This window comes from Somniosus microcephalus, chromosome 1 (genome assembly GCF_052327205.1).
Source record: "Somniosus microcephalus isolate GS21.2 chromosome 1, FLI_Smic_1.0, whole genome shotgun sequence".
NCBI classification, from domain to species: domain Eukaryota; kingdom Metazoa; phylum Chordata; class Chondrichthyes; order Squaliformes; family Somniosidae; genus Somniosus; species Somniosus microcephalus.
Genome location: NC_140987.1, coordinates 439015605 through 439038807, shown reverse-complemented (window position 1 = coordinate 439038807; position 23203 = coordinate 439015605). Strand labels below are relative to the sequence as shown.

Here is a 23203-nt window from a genome sequence, read left to right as displayed (position 1 = left end):
GTTGTAGACCTGCCACAATTAGCCTTTCATCTGCAGCTAGGGTTAGATGCAGGTCAGATGGGAAGAGGCTCGTGTGGAGCATAAGCACCAGCACAGAGCAGCTGGGCTGAATGGCCGGTTTCTGTGCTGTAAATTTAATGTAATTCTCTCTATGTAACAAGGGCATTCATCTCAGTCATACTGCCAGTGAGATACCAAACCGAGGTTGGCCATTTATCTACAGGGAGGGAAAGAGAGGAAGGAAAAGGGCAGAATGTCTGACTCTATGTTACTCTTGGCCAACTCATAACCATCAGCTCATGAGCGGTAGTACTAAAGGCCTGCGAGCAGTTCCCGGACTATTTTCTCTCCCAGGGATTGGCGCGGGTTGAGGCAAGTCCATAGAAGAGAGGAGATACGGATATAATTTTTTTTTGTTGGTATATTTAAGGAAAATAAATGAAACATTCTTTCTATTTGGTTCTGGAAATACAGAAAAGTTACACACTCATTTTTTGCACAGTGCAAAAAAATTGCATGCAGTATTTTGAAAGTAATAAAGGAAGTTCAATGCAGTAAAGTATAAAAAGCTTCTATTCTCATCTTACTGTAAAGCAGCAATTCTGGATCCAGAAACTGTTCTATTATGATTGAGTAGAATCTAACTTAAGAGGAGTTTAGTAACAAGATAGCAAATCACACACATTTTACAGCAGATTTTTCAGAGGCCAACTTGCAGCCTACCCATCAACATCAGTCGAGTCCACTCCATATCCAGTAGTATGCTCTCCACCAGTAATGGCACAATGCAGATTTCAGATGGGCGTAGGTGGATCCACTTGGGTTCATGGTCTGCCCGGTAGGAGGACTAAATCAAATGTGCTAAAAGGTTAAAACTAGAAATGTTGTCCTTGTTCAACAAAATCATCCAAGATGTGAAAAAATTTGATGAAGTTGTTAAAATTATTTTAAAAGCAGTGAGGGGTCAGGAGAAGAAAAATATCTAGACATGCAAATAGCATTACCGTACTTTAAAAAACAAAGGTTTGATTTTCAAGCCTCTCGCACCACCACAATGAGCAGTTTGACTTGTGATTGAAATTTCAGGCTTTAGTGAACGTAAAATGACATGATGCAACCTCTTCGGTAAATATGCTGGCATTTTTTTTTTAAAAGGGGATATTTGAACTTGTTCAAGCTCGAGATACACTGAATTGAATCACTTTAGATTCATTACTCATCTCTACATCGAGCCTTTTATGGGTGCAAATACATTTGTGCACTATTGATGTTCTGCATTAACTCCAAGTGGTTTTTGACATGGTGGGAATTTAGTGGTATTTTAGGTGATTATGTTAACTGCAAATGAACAGCTGACCTGAATCAGTCCAGCAGTTTCTTCCTCCACATCTCGATTCCCTCTTCCTCACACATACGCCCTGACTCTCTTCATCCGTCTCGCATACAGGGCAAAGGAGAGGAAGAGAGGAGTCTGCTACAAGATCCTAGATCAGGCCTGTCGCATGTACCATCCCTGGCTGGGGAATTGGGCCTTGGTCTCTATCAATGCCACTTCAAAACCAGCAAATAGGGAGCGTGCAAGTGTTGGGTAGCGATTCTCCCTCCAAATTTCTCCCCTTCCTTGTAGGGAAGCTCCTGTCCTGCACTCAGCACCTCCCACATCCCCATACCGAGAGTAGAACTGAATGTAGAGAGTTGTAGTGCTCTGCTGTGTTGCACTACCACCATTTCATAATCAGGATCCTACTACAGATAGACTCATCCTTTAAAAAAATTATAAGGACGCCATTCCTACCACTTTCAATATTACTATTCCCCCACCCTTTGCTCTCCTTGATCTATTGAGCCCAGGTTACAATGATTCAGAAAGGGTATGTATGATTTTCCTTCTCCTCATATTTTTAATATTGAGCACTGCCCAGAAAATAGTTTGCACGTAATGTATGTTGGTGTCAGAATCTTAATTCCGAGGCGTAATATTCAGCAATGTACTTTACAAAGTTTACCAAGTCGAAATATGAAAGAAATTGAATAATATGCAAAATGGCAGTATCCAACCTTTGAGTTTGAACGGATGAGGGGAACTTGAAATACTCCAGCCTAAGTGGTCAGTGTGGAGCACTCGCTAACTGTTCCATGAATGCTCCCTCTGTATATGATGCTTGAAGTACGGTAGTCACCCATAATGCAGTCTTGGCACAAGGCAAGTTTATTGTGATATGAAGCAAAAACTTGTCATACTATTTGTGCTCTAAGATGGTATTAAATTAAAAATAAAAGAAACACATTCATGGCAGGAAAAAAAAAATACATGTAACTAATAAAACATGAGATCACAAAAAGTTTCAGCAACAAACACATTATGAAGTTCATATTATCTTGGTAGAATGCACATATAAGATGTACAGAATGTCAACACGAGCTGACAGATTACAAAGAAAGCAATTTCATATTGACAGCCATTCCATCAGTTGATTGCTCACTGTGGTAACATCTTTAAATCAAAATGGGACTGATGGTGAATGAAGATCCATGAAACAAGGAATAAATCACCTGTACAACACAAGACTGCACTGCCCATGTCATGTCAATAACACAACCTGTATTTTAACATTGTAATACATAGTATTACTGATCAAACAATGTAGTCTGCATATTTTATACCAAATAAAAATAAACAAATTTGCTAATATAAAAACAATGATTTTGCCTATACTGTATTTTATTGACAAATGATCCAACAAAGTATAATTACTCCTTCCTGACGTACAATATTTATTAGGAAAACATAATTTACAGAATATTTTGAACAAATACATTAATTTATGTATTGCCACTTTAAAACTCAGTGTTGCAGGCAGTACACTAGGTACATCCAGTGACCTATACCTGCTCGTATATGGAAAGTTACAGTGTCCACACCTACACACATGCTCAATAGTCTTTAGTCCAATGCCACAATGTGTAGATGGGCGCTCTCTATATACAACAGCCTGGAGGTCAGATAAATCATACCCAACGGCCAGGCTTTAAGAATGCTGCCCAAGAAAGTCATCGAGAGTTAAGTCATTTATCCAGTCATCATTACTGCTGCTGCTCTTCATAATGGACTCTATGAAGTCAGACTCATTACGAGCTCCACCCAAGGTATTGCTGTTATTGTGTTGAAGAAAGTCAAAGGAGGATACCTCGGTGGTTGGGTTCATACGGTTGTAGGATCCAGATGACTGGCCGGTGGAAGCGTAACTGGTTGGAGCGAGACCTGGCACGGGATGAGTCTGGCTCAAACTGGTAATCCCTTGCGGTACAGGTTTCATGCCAGCCATAGCTGCTGAGGGTAGCCTTGGTTGGTTATGCCTTGGTGACTGGCCACTCATGGAAACCATGCTTTGTCCAGTCTGGCCTGGGTTCAGTTGTTGCAGTGGCCTCATCTGTCCTCCCGGTGCTATCTGGTTTGGTGGCGTTATGGTCTGATGAGGGAATGGCTGCACAGGCAAGTTCGGCCTCATGGTCTGTTTGGAGAACAACGGGTTACTTGAGAACTGTTGCATGCTGCCATCCATTTTGGTCTGATTTTGCATTGCTGGAATCCTTTGCTGTGCCCACATTTGAGGAGTCATGCCTGAAGTGGCTAACGCATTTGAGATTCCTTGGACAGGTATATTGGCTCCTGCCTGGTTTATGGATTGCCTTATGTGCTGGGGAGGTACAGCAGGGTTTGGTACAGAGCCAGTAAACCCTGAGATTGCTGTCCTTTGGCGGATTATAGCCTGGCTTGGCACTGCCTGGCTGGTTGATCTCATTCCCAGAGCACTCTGGCTTGGCCGGAGAGGCATGTTGATGCCAGATGACGGTATGTAGATGTTCTGTTGATTGCCAGGATTATTCGGATACATTCCCATAGTCCGATCACCCTGACTGGCAGTCACCGCAGGAATCCCAGGTCCAAGATTGTTCTGAGACGTCACTTGCAAAAGGCCAGCATTCAGTCGCATACCACAGTGGGCGGATGGTGCCGTTGGCAAAGACTGCCCAGAGTTTGTAGGCAAAGATTGTGCCACAGCTGTAAAAAGAAAGAGAAAAGAGATTAATGTTGTGTTTTCTTACAATATTCCACAAATGCTGATGTGAAGATAAAGTAACTGATAAGCCTGGGCAATTATTATATCTTTTTGAAACAAATTAGTTGGTAAATGTTCTTTTCCCTTGCTCAAACACATGTTAAAAGAAAAAAAAGACTAATTTCTATCACACCTTTCGCGACCTCAGGGCATCCCAAAGCATTTTACAGCCAATGAAGTATTTTTGATGTGTAGTCACGGTTGTAATTTAAGGAAAGCAGTAACCAATTTGCACACAGTAAGGTCATTCGATGGAATCTGGAACAGCACGGTGGCATAGTGGTTAGCACTGTTGCCTCACAGCGCCAGGGACCCAGGTTCGAATCCGGCCTCGGGTGACTGTCTGTGTGGAGTTTGCACATTCTCCCCGTGTTTGCGTGGGTTTCCTCCGGGTGCTCCGGTTTCCTCCCACAGTCCAAAGATGTGCGGGTTAGGTTGATTGGCTATGATAAATTGACCCTTAGTGTTAGGGGGCTTAAATACGTGGGGTTATGGGGATCAGGTGGGAAATGTGTCGGTGCAGGCTCGATGGGCCGAAATGGCCTCTATCTGCATTGTGGGGTTTCTGTGATTCTGTGTGATTCTGTGAGTACCCATGGATTGGAGGGTAGCTAATGTTACCCCACTATTCAAAAAAGGTGGTTGAGAGAAAACAGGGAATTACAGACCGGTAAGCCTGACATCGGTAGTGGGGAAAATGCTAGAGTCCATTATAAAAGATGTGATAGCAGAGCACTTGGAAAACAGTGACAGGATCGGACAAAGTCAACATGGATTTACAAAAGGTAAATCGTGCTCGACTGATCTACTGGAATTTTTTGAGGATGTAACTGGTAAAATAGATAAGGGAGAACCAGTGGATGTGGTGTATTTGGACTTTCAGAAGGCTTTCGATAAGGTCCCGCATAAGAGATTAGCGTGTAATGTTAAGGCACATGGGATTGGGGGCAAGGTATTGACTTGGATAGAGAACTGGTTGGCAGACAGAAAGCAAAGAGTTGGAATAAACAGGTCTTTTTCCGAGTGGCAGGCAGTGACTAGTGGGGTACCGCAGGGATCGGTCCTTGGACCCCAGCTATTCACAATATATATTAATGATCTAGACAAGGGAACTAGATGTAATATCTCCAAATTTGCAGACGACACAAAGCTGGGTGGGCGTGTGTGTTGCGAGGTGGATGCCGAGAAACTCCAGGAGGGGGATTGGGCAGAAGCATGTATAATGATGAAAAGGAGTTGTTGTGCATCACTGGCCGAGTCCTCAGCACATCCTCCTCTTGTTCAGCTGCCAATATGTGACACAGGATATTAAAAGGTGTTTGCTGCATTTACTAGGTTTAATGCTACTTCTGGTTTCATCTTTTGGGGAGGGATTATTAGGTTTAGCTCCAATGCTCGTGTACAAGAGCAGGGGAGTTCTTCCCAGTGTCCTGGTCAATATTTATCCCTCAACCAACATCACTAAAAAAACAGATTATCTGGTCATTATCACACTGCTGTTTCTCGGAGCTTGCTGTGCGCAAATTGGCTGCCTCGTTTCCCACATTGCAACACTTCAAAAGTTCTTCATTGGGACGTCCTGAGGTCACGAAAGACGCTATATAACTGCAGGTCTGTCTTTTTTTTTTAAAGTCCCAGGGCTTTAACTATTCTTCCATTTTAGAATCTGGTGAAAGCATTAAGGGGGAAAAATTCAGTTGGTTTGCGCCTCCTGTTAGCACCTTAAGAGGGCGCAAAGCAACTAGCGCCCGTGCACGGTGATGTTTGCGCCGCTCACGAAGTTAACTAGACATTATGCGGCAGCGCTAAACACTACCGCCACGATCTCCTGCGCCGGCAGATCGTGACGTCAGTCGAGTGTGCTACGCCCTGGTAGCGCCCCGGACTGGATATTGAGTGGCGCCCCCTGCCTTACCGCCTGCCGCTAGCAACGACAGGTTGAGGGGAGTGTTTTGCAGTCAGGAAGGGACTGGGGGAGCGCTATTTAAAGGCAACTGCTTCCTGCCTTTTTTTGTTGGTGACATTTTTGCACCACGCATTGAGAGAGAGAGAGAGAGAGAGAGAGAGACTTCTGGAGAGATTCAACGCTGTGTGAAGGAATTTTGGGTACTGAGCAGCACTTTGCAGGTTCATTTTGATTTGCCCTTCCTTGCATTGATTTAGAAGAGACTGTGGGGGCTGCACTCTGAGCTTTTTCCCTGGGTCTCTCCATTGTTCTTTCCAGCAGGTTTGATGTACAGGTCTCTCCAGGCCAAGATTCAAGGCTGAAATGAGCAGGGTGTGGATGGGGAGCAAGATCGACCCTCCTCTTTAAGGACTGGCCGGCGCCATTGTGTCTGTGTTCCATTGCTGACTGACATCACATGAGCTTCGCCAGCGCTCTGAGGTAGCGCCTTGCTCCTCGGCCTTTGCGCTTTAAGACAGGTGTGAAGCGCCTGATTTTGCACTCTAATCACCTCCAAGGGCGATAAAAGCCAAGTTTGCAGTCGGAGGCGATAATTAGCGCCAGGCGCTAATCTTTGCGCCCGGCCGATAATTGCGCCCCAAATGGGGCGATACTGAATTTCTCTCCCTAAGTATTTCCCGAAAGGACGTCACACAAAGCTTCTCAGACAGTATCCATCAATCCAAACTTTAGAAAAACACCTACCACACCCAGCAGCACTTCCACAACCCCTCAAGGTCTCTGAGCCAATGTTTTAAGTGAACACCAGTTGGTGCCCAATTTGTGACATGTTGTGCTTTGGGCTTGTGGTCACTGAACCTCATTGGGACAACCCAGAATTATTGTCGTGTATTACAGTGGGGCAATGAGTTTGTGTGGAATGCATTCAGTACCTTACACTGCCTGGCTTGCTCTCAGAAATTTACCTGCAGCAATTAAGCAATATCCTGAACCAGAATGTTGCAACACCAGTTCTACTCCCCCCCTTCCATCCAATCTATGTCTTTGACACCACTGCTTCTTGTAGGCGGATGTTTAGGCTTAACTTTTCTGTGTGTAGACTTTCTGGAGCCTGATCAGGAAAAACCACAAGTGGCATCGCCAGGGTGTTCCAAGAGGGAGGGGCACCTTTTATAAGAAATTAATCGGGAATGTCAGAGAAGCAAGTGGCTATTCTGTTAAGGTCGGGAGGCACCTCCACTCCCTCTTGTTGCTGCCACCTTGAATCCAGGTTTTGCAGAAAGGCACACGGGTCCATGTTGAGCAGCTCGGTTTCCCACTGGATTAACAGATTACCCCAGCATGCAAAAAGCGACTTCTAGATAAAGCACTTACTAGTGTCCTCATTAAAAGCACCCTTAAATGATTTTTGCTGTGCACCATCTGCAAGGCACAAGTCAGGAGTGTGATGGAATACTCTCCACTTGCCTGGATGAGTGCAGCTCCAACAACACTCAAGAAGCTCGACACCATCCAGGACAAAGTAGCCCGTTTGATTGGCACCCCATCAACCACCTTAAACATTCACTCCCTGCACCTCCGGTGTACCATGGCTGCAGTGTGTACCATTTACAAGATGCACTGCAGCAACTTGCCTAGGCTGCTTCGGCAGCACCTCCCAAGCCCGTGACCTCTTCCACCTAGAAGGACAAGGGCAGCAGGCGCATGGGAACACCACCACCTCCAAGTTCCCCTCCAAGTCACACACCATCCCGACTTGGAAATATATCACCGTTCCTTCATCGTCGCTCAGTCAAAACCCTGGAACTCCCTCCCTAACAGCACTGTGGGAGCACCTTCACCACACGGACTGCAGCAGTTCAAGGCGGCGGCTCACCACCACCTTCTCAAGGGCAATTAGGGATGGGCAATAAATGCTGGCCTTGCCAGCGACGCCCACATCCTGTGAACGAATAAAAAAACGCAGCAATGATCTTACCTTGGAACTGACTTAACTGTTGAACTCCAAATGCACTCCTCTGCTCCTTATATTCAGGAGACACTCGGATCATGTGACCGTTTATTTGATCACGTTGCCTTTGTTTCTCCTGAAAAACAAATGGGGGGGGGGGGGTGGAATGTCACTTTAATTAAATCATATTGCTGCAAGGCAAACTCATGTCAAAGAAGAACATATCTTGCCATCTTTACAATTTGGATAATTCAGCCCCTCACAATGTAGGTGGGCCTTTGAAATGTTAATTTACAGGCCCCTTCCTGAATATTTCATTCCAACAGTAATATATATGCACGTACAAGGCAAGGACAGCAAAAGAGGCAACACTCAGTACAAAATGCTCTCTGCCATTATGTAGTGCCACAATATTAGGTACCACCTCGAGCCTTACAAGAGAGTTCATCAAATTAATTAATTTGGTGTCAGTTTGGCTCAGTTGTAGCACTCTTGCCCTTGCGTCAGAAAGTTGTGGGTTCGAGTCCTGCTCCAGGATTTGAGCACATAATCTAGGCTAACACTTCAGTGCAGTACTGAGGGAGTCCGGCAATGTTGGAGGTGCCGTCTTTTATATGATACGTTAAGCTAACGTCATCGGGGCTTAATCTGCTATATTATCCCGAGGCCTGAGCGGGAGTGCAGTGCTGGCTTCCCTGCCAGATAATACCTGCTGGGAACAGCGAGCAGGACCAGAAGTTTGTTTTTTGAATGTTTTTTTTTAGTTTCACTGTGGGCTAAGCGGAGCAGGAGTGGTCCTCCGGACCCCACAGGGGACCCTTGGACCGCCGCCCCGTGCCCCCGTCCTGGGGGTTGATTTTCCTGGAGCCGTCAGGCAGGGTTTCAGGTGTGTGGGGGGGGGGGGGGGGAAATCCCGAACTCGGGAGTCCCGACACCATCCCGCCCAAAACCCCGCTCCACGCAAGTTTCAGAGGAGGCGGGTACCCGCCCCGCACTGGGACCCGCCGACCCGAGGCGGGAAGGGATTAGTGTCAATTAACTGCCTGTTAACAGGCAGTTTTTTTTAGCCTAATCCCTATTTTGAGAAGTGTCGTGTGGGATTCCCGACAGCTCCAAACCACGCCAGGTTAGAGCAGGCGGGCCATCGGGTTGAGGGACTTGGAGGGGTCACGATGTTGGTGTTCAGGTGAGTGATGGGTGCATGAGTGCAAAGGTAAGTGTGTTTGGTGTGTCTAAAGTGTGTAAAGAAGTTTAAATTACCTGTACTTACCTTAACAGCCTTTCTTCCTGTAGGCGTCGGGAGCCCATCACTCAGCCGGCACTGAAAGCTGAATGGCTGCGACCTGTCAAAAGTGACAGCCTTCAGCTTTGAGTGCTGCTGAGAGTTCTAACTGAGTCTGCGTAGAAGGACTCAGGTTAGAACTCAGACTGTCAGTGTTTGACAGCTTCAAACACTGATATTTCATCTGTCAAGAACTCTTGACAGATGAAATTTCAGTCTGTGACGTCACCTGTTGCCGGGTGGCCCTTAATTGGCCTGCTGAGCCCGCCCAGTGGGCTCAACAAGGTTAACCAAGGGAAAATTGTGTGGATTGGCCGGACGTCGATGGAGGTGGGTCTAAAACCCGAAAGTTGTCGTCCTGCCTCCTTCCCGACAGCTTCAGGAAAATCTACCCCCTGGTCTTTTTCCCCTCTCACCTCTGGCTGGGACTCCTCTCCCGGAGCATGTACCTTGTACCGGGGACTGTACCCTTTGGTTCCTGGCAGCTGCTTCCTGCCGCCTGATTTCAACAGCCAGGCAGCCGCTTCCCACCGAGTATTTTGGTCAGGAAATCGGCAAGCAGCACGCTAACGAGGCCCGGCCGTTAAAATCACAGCTGTACATTTTGGAGGCATTTAAGCAACTGAAATAAAAGGCTGTACTGTTTTAAGGCTTTCACAGATGCTGAAAGTGGTTTGTTTATATTCTAGTCTTTATAGATGGCAAGGCAGAATTTCCTGAATCCATTCCCAGAAATTACCCTTTAAGAAAGCGGTGGCTGCTTCACTTGCATTCAATCTGTAGAAGCCTAGAGCTTTTGCTTCTTAAAAAAGTGGGAGTTGACCAACACACCAAACGCCAGTTCAAAGCGAAACATAAAGGGGCAATTATCTCAAATCTTTCGGTTTATCCAGGTGAAAGGTTTTGAATCACGCCAAGAACTGCCACTACTTGCAGCAGAACTGCCCTCCGTCTCCTCACACAGTAGATGTCAATGAAATCAATGTTCCAAGAACGCCTGACCAAATCTTTCATATATTGGGAGACTTTGCAGTTTCTTTTTTTTTGGGCGAAGGAACTGATTGTCAAAGACCAAATATTACTTCCTCCCTCCCCTACACCAAAAAACAATGATCAATCTATCCAGACCAAAAGTCCAACCAAATCTTCATTAATATTTAGCAAGACTTTGGGGTAGATTTTCCCGAACCTGTCGGGAAGAAGGCGGGACTTCCCCTTTCGGGTTTTTGACCCGCCTACATCGACGTCCGGCCAATCCGCGCGATTTCCCCTTGATTGACCTTGTTGAGCCCGCCCAGCGGGCTCAGCAGGGCAATTAAGGGCCACCCGGCAACAGGTGACGTCACAGACTGAAATTTCATCTGTCAAGAGTTCTTGACAGATGAAATATCAGTGTTTCACAGCTGTTTGAAGCTGTGAAACACTGACAGTCTGAATTCTGACATGAGTCCTTCTGCACAGACTCAGTTAGAACTCACACCGGCACTCAAAGCTGAAGGCTGTCACTTTTGACAGATCACAGCCGTTCAGCTTTAAGTGCCGGCTGAGTGATGGGCTCCCGACGCCTACAGGAAGAAAGGCTGTTAAGGTAAGTACAGGTAAGTAAAAGTTCTTTACACACTTTAGACACACCAAACACACTTACCTTTACACTCATGCACCCATCACTCACCTGAGCGCCAACATCACGACCCTTCCAACTCCTTCAACCCGACGGCCCGCCTGCTCTAACCTGGCGTGGTTTGGAGCCGTCGGGAAACCCACACGAAACCCCTCAAAATAGGGATTAGGCTAAAAACTGCCTGTTAACTACCTGTTAACAGGCAGTTAATTGGCACTAATTCCTTCCCGCCTGGTTTCGGCAGGTCCCAGTGCGGGGCGGGTACCCGCCGCCCCTGAAACTTGTGTGGGGCGGGGTTTTGGGTGGGAAGGTGTCGGGACCCCCAAATTCAGGATTTCCCCCCCCCCACACGCCTGAAACCCCGCCTGACGGCTCCAGGAAAATCTAGCCCTTTGCCTCAAAAGGAAATAAGGAAAACAGGCTCCAGATATGGAGGCTTGCCTGGATCTCCAGTTTACCCGCCACTTGCCATAAATCTAGGTATGCAGGTGTAAAACTTGGAAAAGGAGTACAAATTAATTTTTGCACTTGGTCCCTTGATGCAACACTTGGTGAGCCCAGTCACAAGTACACCGTGTGTGAGCCTTAAATGGAAGGCATCTTGAGTAACGCCCAGAGTTACATGCCTGAAGTGTAACTACTTCTATTACAGAACTGACAGAAGGTCATCGACCTGAAACGTTAACTCTTGTTTTTTTTCCTCTCTCCACAGATGCTGCCTGGCCTGCTGAGTGTTTCCAGCATTTTTCTGATTTTATTTCAGATTTTCAGCAGCTGCAGTATTTTGCTTTTGTATATATTGTTTTGTTAGGGCGTTGGGACTGCACTTTGTACTCCAATAAGGGATAGAATGCATTGCTTACTTCAGTGATGTTCTGCTGGGGAATTATAGTCCGAGGAGTGCATGCAGAATGTGCTTCATAAGCAGAGTGACTTACCTGGTCAGCCATGAGCTGCTGTTGGAGGAGATTATGTTGCTGTTTCTTCAGAAGTTGCTGCTTGAGGAAGGCGTGTGATGTGGGTTTTATATAATTGTTACCAGGGTTATGATCCTACATTGAAGGAGAGAAAAGGGAATTAAAAAAAGAGAATTTTATATAAAGCAGTATTTACCAGTGAGACTTCTAAACAATCTAGTCTGCCGCTGTTGTTTCCCACTGTTCAACAGCCCACAGGTAAACAGAGGACTCAGATTGTGCACCAACACTAGACACCCAGTCTGATTACCAAAAAAGGCTGGTGAGCAAGAATGGTTTAACGATTAAATGTCTATCTGGCTGACGAATCTGCTCAGAGCAGTTTCCTCAATGATTCGCATGCACACACACACACACTCAAACTCAAGATGGAGTGACAGCAACATTTTTCAACCGTTTGTACAACACACTGATTTCTAACATCGAGTCGTTGCTGGACACAGCACATAATATCTGCGCTGTTTTTGGATGGCGATCTAGAGAATGTCCAGCGAATCCTACCGTTGTGATGAGGGTCGCCAACCCTTCAGGATTGTCCGGGAGTCTCCAGGAATTAACGGTCCAGGAAACTGCCGCGAGCAACACGGGAGTAAAATCGGAGGGGCAGAAGAAAAATGGTATTTCCCCCCCCCCCCACCCCCCCCCGTTTCCTGGAACATTTATACACAGTTATAAATATATTGGAGATGGGAGAAAAGGCCGTTTGACTGACAGGCAAGAATCATCCAATCAGGTAATGAAGAGTCTGTGCGAGTTCCAATTGGCTGTGGGAAGGTGGGGCGCCGTGAGGTCGGCCGACCAATGGCGGGTGTGTGGGGGCGGGGCAGTTGGAGGCAGGAGGTCATGTGATGAAACCTTCAGGAAATTGTCCAACTAGAACTGGCAAGCCTAGTTGTGATGTTGCACTTCAAACATCACCCGCTGTCCCCGCCTATATAAACGCCTACACTCCCATTCCCAATACTTCCCCAACAATCGCCTCAATTGAATGATGCACTCTGCTGTAAATGCGTACATATTAAGTACAGTTCTGGAGAGTTTGGGATAAGTTACAGACATGGGTGGGTCATTTTTTTGGGGGGTTGATCTACTTATGCATATCTGGTCCAAAATATCTCAGGGCTACATGAACACATATTATCCAAAAGCCCACCCATTAGCCACTAAAAAGTCATGAATGGCACATCTCCCGCAGCATTGCTCATCGGATGATATTCGCTTTTATGAGAGGAGTACTATACCATGTAACGCACAGTAACATTATCCTGCTACGGTGCAGTTGTGTTTAATTATGCCTGCCCCTTTAAGACTGCAATATCAAATTGCTGTAAATAGGACAATTACAGGCTAGTTGATGAGGGAAGTTTGCAGTTTGGTAAGTACTGTACATACCGACGCCCTGAACTGTGACACAAGAATATAACTCTGTAGTTTTTACACAGTATTACATGGGATATACGGCACAGAAACAGGCCATTCGGCCCAACCAGTCCATGCCGGCGTTTATGCTCCACTCGAGCTTCCTCCTATCTTTCCTCATCTAACTATCAGCATAACCCTCTATTCCCTTCTCCCTCATATGCTTATCTAGCCTCCCCTTAAATGCATCTATACTATTCACCTCAACCACTCCCTGTGGTAGCGAGTTCCACATTCTCACCACTCTCTGGGTAAAGAAGTTTCTTCGGAATTCCCTGTTGGATTTCTTGTCGACTATCTTATATTGATGGCCTCTAGTTATGTTCTTCCCCACAAGTGGAAACATTCTCTCTGTATCCACTCTATCAAAACCTTTCAGAATTTTAAAGACCTCTATTAGGTCACCCCTCAGCCTTCTCTTTTCAAAAGAGACACCCAGCCTGTTCATCCTTTCCTGATAGGTATAACCTCGCATTTCTGGTATCATCCTTGTAAATCTTTTTTGCACCCTCTCCAGCGCCTCTTTTAATTTAAAAAAAACTTGCATTTATATAGCGCCTTTCATGACCACCGGACGTCCCAAAGCACTTTACAGCCAATGAAGAACTTTTGAAGTGTAGTCACTGTTGTAATGTGGGAAACGCAGCAGCCAATTTGTGCACAGCAAGCTCCCACAAACAGCAATGTGAAAATGACCAGATAATCTGTTTGTGATGAGCGAGCAGACGGGGCCTCGGTTTAATGTCTCATCCAAAAGACAGCATGGCACCTCCGACAGTGCAGCACTCCCTCAGTACTGCACTGGAGTGTCAGCCTAGACTTTTGTGCTCAAGTCTCTGGAGTGGGACTTGAACCCATAACCTTCTGACTGGGTGCTACCAACAGAGCCACAGCTTATAATATGGCGACCAGAATTGTACGCAGTACTCCAAGTGTGGTCTAACCAAGGTTCGATACAGATTTAGCATAACCTTTCTACTTTTCAATACTATCCCTCTAGTTCTAGGATCTGATTCCGTTTCTTTATATTTAACCTCAAAGACCCATTAATTTTAGGGAGTTAAGCATATTACATGGTGAAATGTTAATGACTGACCCAACATGAGGCTAAGGGGGTATCACAGCTATGAAGTTTGGGGAGCATCAATCCGCCAGGATTGTCCTGGAGTCCGCAGGAATGAAAGGTTAATATCCAGGACACTGCTGCGAGCAACCCAGGAGAAAAATCATAAGAACATAAGGCGTAGGAGCAGGAGTAGGTCATTTAGCCCCTCGAGCCTGCTCCGCCATTCAATAAGATCATGGCTGATCTGATCTTGGCCTCAACTCCACTTCCCTGCCCGCTCCCCATAACCCTCGATTCCTCTGTTTTGCAAAAATCTGTCTATCTCCGCCTTGAATATATTCAATGACTCAGCCTCCACAGCTCTCTGGGGTAGAGAATTCCAAAGATTCACGACCCTCTGAGAGAAGAAATTCCTCCTCATCTCCGTTTTAAATGGTTGCCCCCTTATTCTGAAACTATGCCCCCTAGTTCTAGATACCCCCACGAGGGGAAACATCCTCTCTGCATCTACCCTGTCAAGCCCCTTCAGAATCTTATACGTTTCAATAAGATCACCTCTCATTCTTCTAAACTCCAATGAGTATAGGCCCAACCGGCTCAACCTTTCCTCATAAGGCAACCCCTTCATCCCAGGAATCAACCTAGTGAACCTTCTCTGAACTGCCTCCAATGCAAGTATATCCTTCTTTAAATAAGGAGACCAAAACTGTACGCAGTACGCCAGGTGTGGTCTCACCAGCGCCCTGTACAGTTGTAGCAAGACTTCCCTACTTTTATACTCCATCCCCCTTGCAATAAAGGCCAATATTCCATTTGCCTTTTTGATTACTTGCTGTACCTGCATGCTAACTTTGTGTGTTTCATGTACGAGGACACCCAGATCCCTCTGTACCGCAGCATTCTGTACTCTCTCTCCATTTAAATAATATTTTGCTTTTTTATTCTTCCTACCAAAGTGGGTAACCTCACATTTTCCCACATTATACTCCATCTGCCAATTTTTTGCCCACTCACTTAACCTATCTATATCCCTTTGCAGACTCTTTGTGTCCTCCTCACAACTTGCTTTCCCACCTATCTTTGCATCATCAGCAAATTTGGCAACAGTACACTTGGTCCCTTCATCCAAATCATTAATATAGATTGTAAATAGTTGAGGCCCCAGCACTGATCCCTGTAGCACACCACTAATTACAGTTTGCCAACCTGAACATGACCCATTTATTCTGACTCTGTTTTCTGTTAGTTAGCCAATCCTCTATCCAATCTAATATATTACCCCCAACACCAGGCAGTAACCTTTTATGTGGCACCTTATCGAATGCCTTCTAGAAATCCAAATACACTACATCTACTGGTTCCCCTTTATCCACCCTGCTCGTTACATAGAGTCATAGAGTAATACAGCACGGATAGAGGCCCTTCGGCCCATCGTGTCCGCGCCGGCCATCAAGCCCTGTCTAATCTAATCCCATATTCCAGCATTTGGCCCGTAGCCTTGTATGCTATGGCATTTCAAGTGCACATCCAAATGCTTCTTAAATGTTGTGAGGGTTTCTGCCTCCACAACCCTTTCAGGCAGTGAGTTCCAGACTCCAACCACCCTCTGGGTGAAAAAGTTCTTTCTCAAATCCCCTCTAAACCTCCCGCCCTTTACCTTGAATCTATGCCCCCTAGTTATTGACCCCTCTACTAAGGGAAAAAGCTCCTCAGCATCCATCCTATCTATGCCCCTCATAATTTTGTACACCTCAATCATGTCCCCCCTCAGCCTCCTCAGCTCCAAGGAAAACAAACCCAACCTGCCCAGTCTCTCTTCATAGCTGAAGCGCTCCAGCCCTGGTAACATCCTGGTGAACCTCCTCTGCACCCTCTCTAACGCGATCACATCCTTCCTGTAGTGTGGCGACCAGAACTGCACACAATATTCCAGCTGTGGCCTAACCAGTGTTTTATACAGCTCCATCATAACCTCCTTGCTCTTATATTCAATGCCTCGGCTAATGAAGGCAAGTATCCCATATGCCTTTTTTACCACCTTATCCACCTGTTCCGCCACCTTCAGGGATCTGTGTACTTGCACACCCAGATCCCTCTGACCCTCCGTCTTGCCTAGGGTCTTTCCATTCATTGTGTATTCCTTTGCCTTGTTAGTCCCCCCAAAGTGCATCACCTTGCACTTTTCCGGGTTAAATTCCATTTGCCACTGTTCCGCCCATCTGACCAACCCATCTATATCGTCCTGCAGACTGAGGCTACCCTCCTCGCTATTTACCACCCTACCAATTTTTGTATCATCCGCGAACTTACTGATCATACCCTTTACATTCATATCCAAGTCATTAATGTAGACCACAAACAGCAAGGGACCCAGCACCGATCCCTGTGGTACCCCACTGGCCACAGGCTTCCAGTCACAAAAACAACCTTCGACCATCACCCTCTGCCTTCTGCCACTAAGCCAGTTTTGTATCCAATGTGCCAAGGCACCCTGGATTCCATGGGCTCTTACCTTCTTGACCAGTCTCCTGTGCGGGACTTTATCGAAGGCCTTACTGAAATCCATGTATACCACATCCACTGCGTTACCCTCATCCACACACCTAGTCACCCCCTCAAAAAATTCAATCAAATTAGTCAGACATGATCTTCCCTTGACAAAGCCATGTTGACTATCCCTGATTAATCCTTGCCTCTCCAAGTGGAGACAAATTTTGTCCCTCAGGATTTTTTCCAATAATTTTCCTACCACTGATGTTAGGCTCACTGGCCTGTAGTTCCCCGGTTTTTCCCTACTACCCTTCTTGAATAATGGTACTACATTAGCGGTTCTCCAGTCCTCTGGCACATCCCCTGTGGCCAGAGAGGTCCTGAATATATGTGTTAGAGCCCCCGCAATCTCCTCCTTTGCCTCACACAGCAGCCTGGGATACATTTCATCCGGGCCTGGGGATTTATCCATTTTTAGGCCAGCTAAAACCGCCAATACCTCCTCCCTCTCGATGTTAATATGTTCGAGCATATCACAGTCCCCCCGCCCTATTTCTATGTCTACATCGTCCTTCTCCATAGTGAAAACAGATGCAAAAAATTCATTTAGAACCCCTCCTACATCTTCCGGCTCCACACACAGATTGCCACTTTTGTCCCTAATGGGCCCTATTTTTTCCCTAGTTATCCTCTTACCCTTAATATACTTATAAAACATCTTCGGATTATCCTTTATTTTGCTTGCCAGTGTTATTTCATGGCCCCTCCTTGATCTCCTAATTTCTTTTTTAAGTATCCCCCTGCACTTTTTGTACTCCTCTAGGGCTTCCTCCGTCTTTAGCCTTTTGTATCTACCAAAAGCCCTCCTTTTTTTCCTAATCCATTCTCGTATATCCCCTGACATCCAAGGTTCCCTGTGGTTTTTGGAACCACCCTTGACCTTTACGGGAACATGTTGCCATTGTATGATCTCAATCTCCCTTCTGAAAGCCTCCCATTGCTCCGATGCGGATTTTCCTACAAGTAGCTGATCCCAGTCCATTTTGGCCAGATCCTGCCTTATCCTATTAAAATCGGCCTTCCCCCAATTTAGAACCTTTATTTCCGGCCCATCCCTGTCCTTTTCCATGGCCACCTTAAATCTTACCATATTATGGTCACTATCACCAAAGTGCTCACCTACTAGCACTTTTTCCACTTGGCCGGCCACATTCCCTAGAATTAGGTCCAGTACCGCCCCCTCTCTTGTAGGACTTTCTACATGCTGGCTCAAAAAGCTCTCCTGGATGCACTTTAAGAATTCTACACCCTCTGAGCCTTTCACACTCTGACTATCCCAGTTAATATTGGGGAAGTTGAAATCCCCCATTATTATTACCCTATTATTTGCACATTTCTCTGAGATTTGCCTACATATCTGTTCCTCTATCTCCCCCTGACTGTTTGGAGGCCTATAGTACACTCCCAGCAAAGTGCTTGCCCCCTTTTTGTTTTTAAGCTCCACCCATATGGCCTCATTAGAGGACCCTGCTAATATATCATCCCTCCTCAAAGAACTCTACTAAATCTTTGGGGAAATGAAAGAAAATGAAGAAAACACACTTTATTTAAAGAGTTGCGCTTCTTAGTTAGAAATATTTTGGAGATGGGGAAAATGCTGTTTGACCAGTTGTGGTGGCTGGAGGCCAGAGGTCATTTTTAATTTAAATAACTCATTCACGGGATGTGGACATCGCTGGCAAGGCCAGCATTTATTGCCCATCCCTAGCTGCCCTCGAGAAGGCGGTGGTGAGCCTCTATTTCAGAGGGCAGTTAAGAGTCAACTGCATTGCTGTGGGTCTGGACTCATATAGCCCAGACCGGGTAATGACGGCAGATTTTCTTCCCTAAAGACATTAATGAACCAGATGGGTTTTTAACGACAGTCTGGTAGTTGCATGGTCACGGACATGAATCAGTCATTCATGAAAGAAAGACTTATGAAATAATACGGAGCAGCCTGCGGGTGGCGCTGTCCAGGGAGAGTATGAATACTCGGGCACAGGCCCAGCTTGCGCAGGAGATTCTTAACAGGAACTAGTGAAGGACACAACTAGACCTCCATGTTGTAAAACAGTTGATTAAAGCTTTGTTTAACGCTTAGACCAAGTACCTAGTAGTTTTCTTACGTCAGTCACCATCACTGGTACTAGCTTTTTTTAATTAGAGATTTATTTAATTAACTAAATTTAAATTCCCCAGCTGCCGTGGTGGGATTTGAACTCTCATCTCCATTAGTCCAGGTCTACTGGATTACTAGTCCAGTAGCATAACCACTATGCTACCATACCCAGTGACAAAACCTCCAGCAATACATCGAACCAGATCGGACGACCCTACCTTGAATTCCTCCACAATGTATCTGAAATCCCACAGAAAGAGTTACATAGAAACATAGAAGAGCAGGAGTAGGCCATTCGGCCCCTTGAGCCTGCTCTGCCATTCAATGAGATCATGGCTGATCATCCAAATTCAGTACTCTGTACCTGCCTTCTCCCCATATCCCTTTAGCCTTAAGAAATATATCTAACTCCTTCTTGAATATATTTAATGAATTGGCCTCAACTGCCTTCTGTGGTAGAGAATTCCACAGGTTCACCACTCTCTGGGTGAAGAAATTCCTCATCTCAGTCCTAAATGGCTTACCCCTTATCCTTAGACTGTGACCCCTGGTTCTGGACTCCCCAGCCATCGGGGACATCCTTCCTGCATCAAGTCTGTCTAGTCCTGTTAGAATTTTATACGTTTCAATGAGATCCCCTCTCATTCTTCTAAACTCCAGCGAGTATAAGCCCAATCGACCCAATCTCTCCTCATACGTCATTCCTTCCATCCCAGGTATCAGTCTGGTGAATCTTCGCTGCACTCCCTCCATGGCAACAACATCCTTCTTCAGATAAGGCGACCAAAACTGCACACAATACTCAAGGTGTGGTCTCACCAAGGCTCTGTACAACTGCAGCAAGACATCCTTGTTCCTGTACTCGAACCCTCTCGCTACAAAGGCCAACATACCATTTGCCTTCTTAACTGCCTGCTGCACCTGCATGCTTACCTTCAGCGACTGGTGCACAAGGACACCCAGGTCTCGTTGCACTTCCCCTTCTCCCAATCTATTGCCATTCAGGTAATAATCTGCCTTCCTGTTTTTGCCACTAAAGTGGATAACCTCGCGTTTATCCACATTATACTGCATCTGCCATGCATCTGCCCAATTACTCAATCTGTCCAAATCATACTGGAGTTTCTCAGCATCCTCCTCACAGCACACACGCCCACCCAGCTTTGTGTTGTCTGCAAACTTGGAGATATTACATCTAGTTCCCTCGTCTAGATCATTAATATATATTGCGAATAGCTGGGGTCCTAGGACCGATCCCTGCGGTACCCCACTAGTCACTGCCCGCCACTTGGAAAAAGACCCGTTTATTCCAACTCTTTGCTTCCTGTCTGCCAACCAGTTCTCTATCCAAGTCAGTACCTTGCCCCCAATCCCATGTACCTTAACTTTACACGCTAATCTCTTATGCGGGACCTTATCGAAAGCCTTCTGAAAGTCCAAATACACCACATCCACTGGTTCTCCCTTATCTATTCTACCAGTTACATCCTCAAAAAATTCCAGTAGATTAGTCAAGTTGGTCAGTTGTGATGTCCTAAAAATGGCTTGTTATTGTATGATGGCTAAATTACAGCAAAGTTAACGCTACAGAGGGTGTAAGCAATCCCCAGAAATAGGAAACTGTGCGGTGTACAGCTCACTTGAGCGGAATGCCCACTGTTCTCATGCAGTTATGCTTCCTTGGTTATAAATGATGAAATATAAATCATTCATCTCATACCGTTCAGGGATGAAAAAGGCTCATGTTAGTTTTGAAATCTCACAGACGTGCCAGCACCAATCTAAAAACTAGGAAATGAAACTTAGTGGGAATTCAGCCTTTGGAAGGAATCGGCAGGAAATGTTTCAAGCTTGGTACAATGTGTAAAGGAACGGCTACGATAAGATACAAGAATCTTTCAAATTTACTGAGTGCTGCAGAAATAACCTTGCTTTGCAGGGGTTTTCCATCAAGGGCGGAGGGAGGAAAGGTCCTAATAACAGGACCCAAATGAGGCCTCCGTGAAACTACATTATGGTAAACACCGTGATCTGAGAATCTACATTACAGTAAACACCGTGCCCTGTGAATCTACATTACGGTAAACACCGTGATCTGAGAATCTACATTACAGTAAACACCGTGCCCTGTGAATCTACATTACGGTAAACACCGTGATCTGAGAATCTACATTACGGTAAACACCGTGATCTGAGAATCTACATTACGGTAAACACCGTGATCTGTGAATCTACATTACGGTAAACACCGTGCCCTGTGAATCTACATTATGGTAAACACCGTGATCAGTGAATCTACATTATGGTAAACACCGTGATCAGTGAATCTACATTATGGTAAACACCGTGCCCTGTGAATCTACATTATGGTAAACACCGTGCCCTGTGAATCTACATTATGGTAAACACCGTGCCCTGTGAATCTACATTATGGTAAACACCGTGCCCTGTGAATCTACATTATGGTAAATACTGTGATCTGTGAATCTATATTATGCTTTAGGTCCTAGTCATGCATTGCTTTTACTGAAATGTAACAACTGGAAAATGCTTTTTTTAATGTTCTGTCAGCAGCATTCAATTTTCTCCATTAGTTCAAACAAGGAAATAAAACTATCCTGAGGCATATTTCTCTGCACCGTGAATTAAAATTAAAGCAGATGGTTTGCTAAATTCTTGTATTCCAGAATCAATGAACAGAAAAAGGAAATCTATATTCATCTGCTAGCAATTACGCTTCTAAGAACTAGGACAACATTTTGAATCCCTCCTCCCTCCCCCCACCCACCTCTCTCACACCCAATAACGGGCAAGGGGACATTTTTTGAGTTTCTGGGACAACTTGCTGCAAGAAAAGGAATGTCCCATGATTCTGCACATTTTTCTACTTCTATTTGAAGCTGGTCAGATTTAATCAGGTCGTTGTTTAATGTGTGTTTGGTGACCAATTGCTTGCCTCTTTCTCTGAATGATAAAATGTTAACTGCTCTCCTCCACACACTCCTGATAATCCAAAAATCAACCTTTCCTCAAAGAACAGAGGAACATTCCATTTTGGCTTCACCTTTCTTGACATGGGAGATACGTCACAGAAACAGGCCATTCGGCCCAACCAGTCCATGCCGGCGTTTATGCTCCACTCGAGCTTCCTCCCGTCTTTCCTCATCTAACTAACTATCAGCATAACCCTCTATTCTCTTCTCCCTCATATGTTTATTAGCCGCCCCTTAAAAGCATCTATACTATTCACCCCAACCACTCACTGTGGTAGCGAGTTCCACATTCTCACAACACTCTGGTAAAGAAGTTTCTTCTGAATTATTTGATTTCTAGGTGACTACAGGTAGACTATCCTTTATCCGAAAACCTCGGGACCAGCCGAGTTTCGGATAAAGGAGAATTTCGGATTTCGGAAGGTGGGTCGGCGGGGGGTCGTGCGCACGACTTACGCTGACGCTCAGCGTAAGTTAGTCGGGGTCGGCGGGGGTCGGGGCCGGCGGGGTCTGCGGGGGGGTCGGCGGTTGTCGGGGCTGGCGGGGTCGGCGGGGGGGATCGGCGGTTGGCGGGGTCGGCGGTTGTCGGGGCCGGCGGGGGGGGGTCGGCGGTTGTCGGGGCCGGCGGGGGGGGTCGGCGGTTGTCGGGGCTGGCGGGGTCGGCGGTTGTCGGGGTCGGCGGTTGTCGGGATCGGCGGTTGTCGGGGTCCGCGGGGGGGTCGGCGGTTGTCGGGGCCGGCGGGGGGGTCGGCGGTTGTCGGGGCCGGCGGGGTCCGCGGGGGGGTCGTGCGCACGACTTACCCTTTATCCGAACTTCCGAAACCGGAACCCTCTAAAAACCGAAGGTTTTTTCGTTCGTACGCACGACTTACGCTGAACGAAAAAACCTTCGGTTTTTAGAGGGTTTCGGTTTTCGGAAGTCCGGATAAAGGGTAGTCTACCTGTATCTTATATTGATGGCCTCTAGTTTTATTCTTCCCCACAAGTGGAAACACTCTCTCTGTATCCACTCTATCAAAACCGTTCATAATTTTAAAGACCTCTATTAGGTCACCCCTCAGCCTTCTCTTTTCAAGAGAAAAAAAAAGACCCAGCCTGTTCATCCTTTCCTGATAGGTATAACTTCTTAGAAGTTGGTACATTCCCTGATGCCAAATTCTCAATTGCCTTTAATAAAAAGCCTCCTAAATTTCTGGAACAGTCCAAGCTTACAGCG

General features: G+C 46.0%; 1 protein-coding gene across 4 annotated transcripts in view; it reads right to left on the bottom strand.

The window, feature by feature from the left end:
* Positions 1-2188: 2188 nt before the first annotated feature.
* Positions 2189-23203, bottom strand: part of LOC147125331 (mastermind-like protein 2) — a 461240-nt gene continuing 440225 nt past the window's right edge. For all 4 annotated transcript variants that reach the window (XM_086001430.1, XM_086001422.1, XM_086001440.1 and 1 more), the window contains exons 3-5: positions 11820-11933; positions 8006-8114; positions 2189-4063 (exon numbers count right to left, since the gene is read on the bottom strand). In XM_086001430.1, the coding sequence (XP_085857556.1) occupies positions 3030-4063; positions 8006-8114; positions 11820-11933 (1257 nt within the window). In that variant the 3' untranslated portion in view covers positions 2189-3029. The remainder of the gene's footprint in view (positions 4064-8005; positions 8115-11819; positions 11934-23203) is intronic.